The 2,500-nt window shown below is 37.0% G+C and overlaps 1 protein-coding gene across 1 annotated transcript; it reads left to right on the top strand.

The window, feature by feature from the left end:
- The first annotated feature begins 556 nt into the window (after positions 1-556).
- On the top strand, positions 557-1,777 carry LOC137003635 (cystatin-like protein). Its single transcript, XM_067363848.1, has 4 exons — positions 557-758; positions 909-1,013; positions 1,131-1,196; positions 1,314-1,777. Exons 1-4 carry the CDS (start codon positions 585-587, stop codon positions 1,392-1,394), a joined length of 426 nt encoding a protein of 141 aa, XP_067219949.1. The 5' UTR covers positions 557-584; the 3' UTR covers positions 1,395-1,777.
- Positions 1,778-2,500: the final 723 nt, after the last annotated feature.

Below are 2,500 nucleotides of genomic sequence, written 5' to 3'. Positions count from 1 at the left end.
ATGTATTGGCAGTAGCAATAATCAACAGCAGCAGATCTATTCTGCCAAAACCAAATACATTAACAGTCATATCCATTACCATTCAAACAATCTTCTGAAAGTTGTCATGATAGAAATATAAGTAAGCATTTATAACACAATTTAACCACTTATAATCATTTTACATTAATAACAAGAACGATTCAAGTTCACTGCCCATGTCAAAATAATTCTTCTTATGTTATTATTTATAAGTTCACTGAATGAATGAATAGCAGGATCAACACTGGAGAGACTTTGGCTTTTAAGACTATTTGTTTCAGTAATGCCATGTCTTTACATGAAACAGATCAATCAGAATATTCATACCAAAGTATGTTGAAAATGCATTTATTGACATAAAATTTCTATGACTTGATCTTAAAAGGGTCTTAAATTTAACTTCATAAAACCTGCAGAAGCTCTGTCTTATTTCATCATCCTGGAGAGGGTCTCCACCTACAAAGCAGACCAATCACAGCTGTTGTGTTCAGTGTAGACGTGACACCAGTTACTGCTTCTGACCAGATCAGGCAAACAGTGAAGGACTTCAGTTACTGTTCAAGATGAGAGGTTCACTGTTACTGCTTAGTGCTCTGTTACTGCTGGAGTCCACAGATGGAAATGGATATGATCAACTAAGCCAACAAGATACAAACATTATTGACAAGGCAATAAAAGAAGCCAATGAGAGACATGGAAAAACCAAACACCTTGATTTTGACTCCATTATAGCAGTAGTAAGTTATTTAATTCAAATGTTTGTTTTGATTGTTTGTTTTCTGTGCTTATGCATCGGCCTTAAAGTGCTTGATAAAAATATTTAAACATTTCCTACATTTATAATTGTCATCTTTATGCTTTACCTGTATCTTTCCCCTATATGACAGAATAATGACAAGCGCATGCTTAATGTGTTATTAAAACCCACCACATGTGTCAGGACAGAACCGTTTGTCCATCGGAAAGAATGTAAAATCCAAAATAAATCTACAGTAAGTATCTATTCACTCTCACAGAAGGATCTTGATTGTCTAAATGCCTATAGGAGTCATTGTAGAATACACTTTTTTAAAAAAACTTACAGTTTCACACTGTTCTGTTTTTCTCAGCCTCAAGTTTCTTGCATTGATTGTCGGGGAGTGATGACCTGTTTCTCTCTCAGAGAACAAGAGAAGGTACACATATTAGTCACTAATTGGGGACAAAGACCTCCTTAATTCACCATCATGATCCATATATTTTTGTTGTCAAGATATTCATGCATTAAAAGGTTTTAACTGTTCTCATTGCAGATTAAACAGACTGTATCCGAATGTTTGAATTTGAGATCCCATATTGCTAGGGATGGAACTGGGATTTTACTGGCAAAATGAGCAACAAACTGGATGTCTGGGATGCATCTGAGAAATAAAAACAATCAAGGAAAAAAAAAAAAAAAAAACAAGACAAAAAAAATTACTAAATATAGCTGCAAGCAGCAATTACGGGGCCAAGCACAAAAATGGCACAAGAAGCAAGCCAACATGGCTGGGAGCATCAGACCAACAGCAGTAGTGAGCAATTAGAAAAAAAGTTATTAGCATTTTTGTCAATTTTGTTATATCTTTTGACCACAAGGTGGCGCTGGTCCGAAACTTCTCAGGCTCCTTCAGTGCATTGTCCTGATGACCCATACCAAATTTATGAATTTTGGTCAAACCCATCAGAAGTTATAAGCAAAAATGGCATTTTTAATATCTCCACTCCAGTAGGTGGCGCTGCGCCGAAACAGAGTATGCTGCCTCAGGTCATGCTTGTGAAGACACATACCAAGTTTGGTCTGAATATGTCAAAGCACTGAAGAGATACAGCTTCAAGAGTCGTTTTTGCATCATGCCTCAAATTCTTTGCTCTGGTATACGAAAACGGTTTGACATATCGACTTGAAATCCATAACTTTTTGTCGGCATGGTCTGACGATGACACGGTTCAATTTTGGTGAAAATCGGAGCAACGGTCTAGGAGGAGTTCGAAAAAGTAGGTTTTTAAAGAAAAACAATATGGCGGACAGGAAGTTTAGCTGACTATGGCAAATTTGATATCTTTGTTCTCAGCATGACCCAAGGAATCTACTGAGACCAGTTTCATTACAATTGGTGAATACAGTCAAAAGTTATTAGCATTTTTGTAAATTTTGTTATAACTTTTGACCACAAGGCGGCGCTGTGCCGAAACTTCTCAGGCTCCTTCAGGGCATTGTGCTGATGACCCATACCAAGTTTTGTAAAGATACGTTAATGCGTTCGTAAAATACAGCATTTTAGCACAAAATTCAAAATGGCCGACGGCCAAAATGGCCGAATTGGGAAAATTGGATATCATTCGACTCGGCATGATTCCCCGAATCCAACGAGACCAAATTTATGATTTTTGGACAAACCCATCAGAAGTTATAAGCAAAAATACCCATTTTTCATATCTCCGCACCAGTAGGTGGCAC

Source organism: Chanodichthys erythropterus, chromosome 16 (assembly GCF_024489055.1).
Source record: "Chanodichthys erythropterus isolate Z2021 chromosome 16, ASM2448905v1, whole genome shotgun sequence".
In the NCBI taxonomy this organism is placed as follows: Eukaryota; Metazoa; Chordata; class Actinopteri; order Cypriniformes; family Xenocyprididae; genus Chanodichthys; species Chanodichthys erythropterus.
This window is presented reverse-complemented; position numbering and strand designations above follow the sequence as displayed.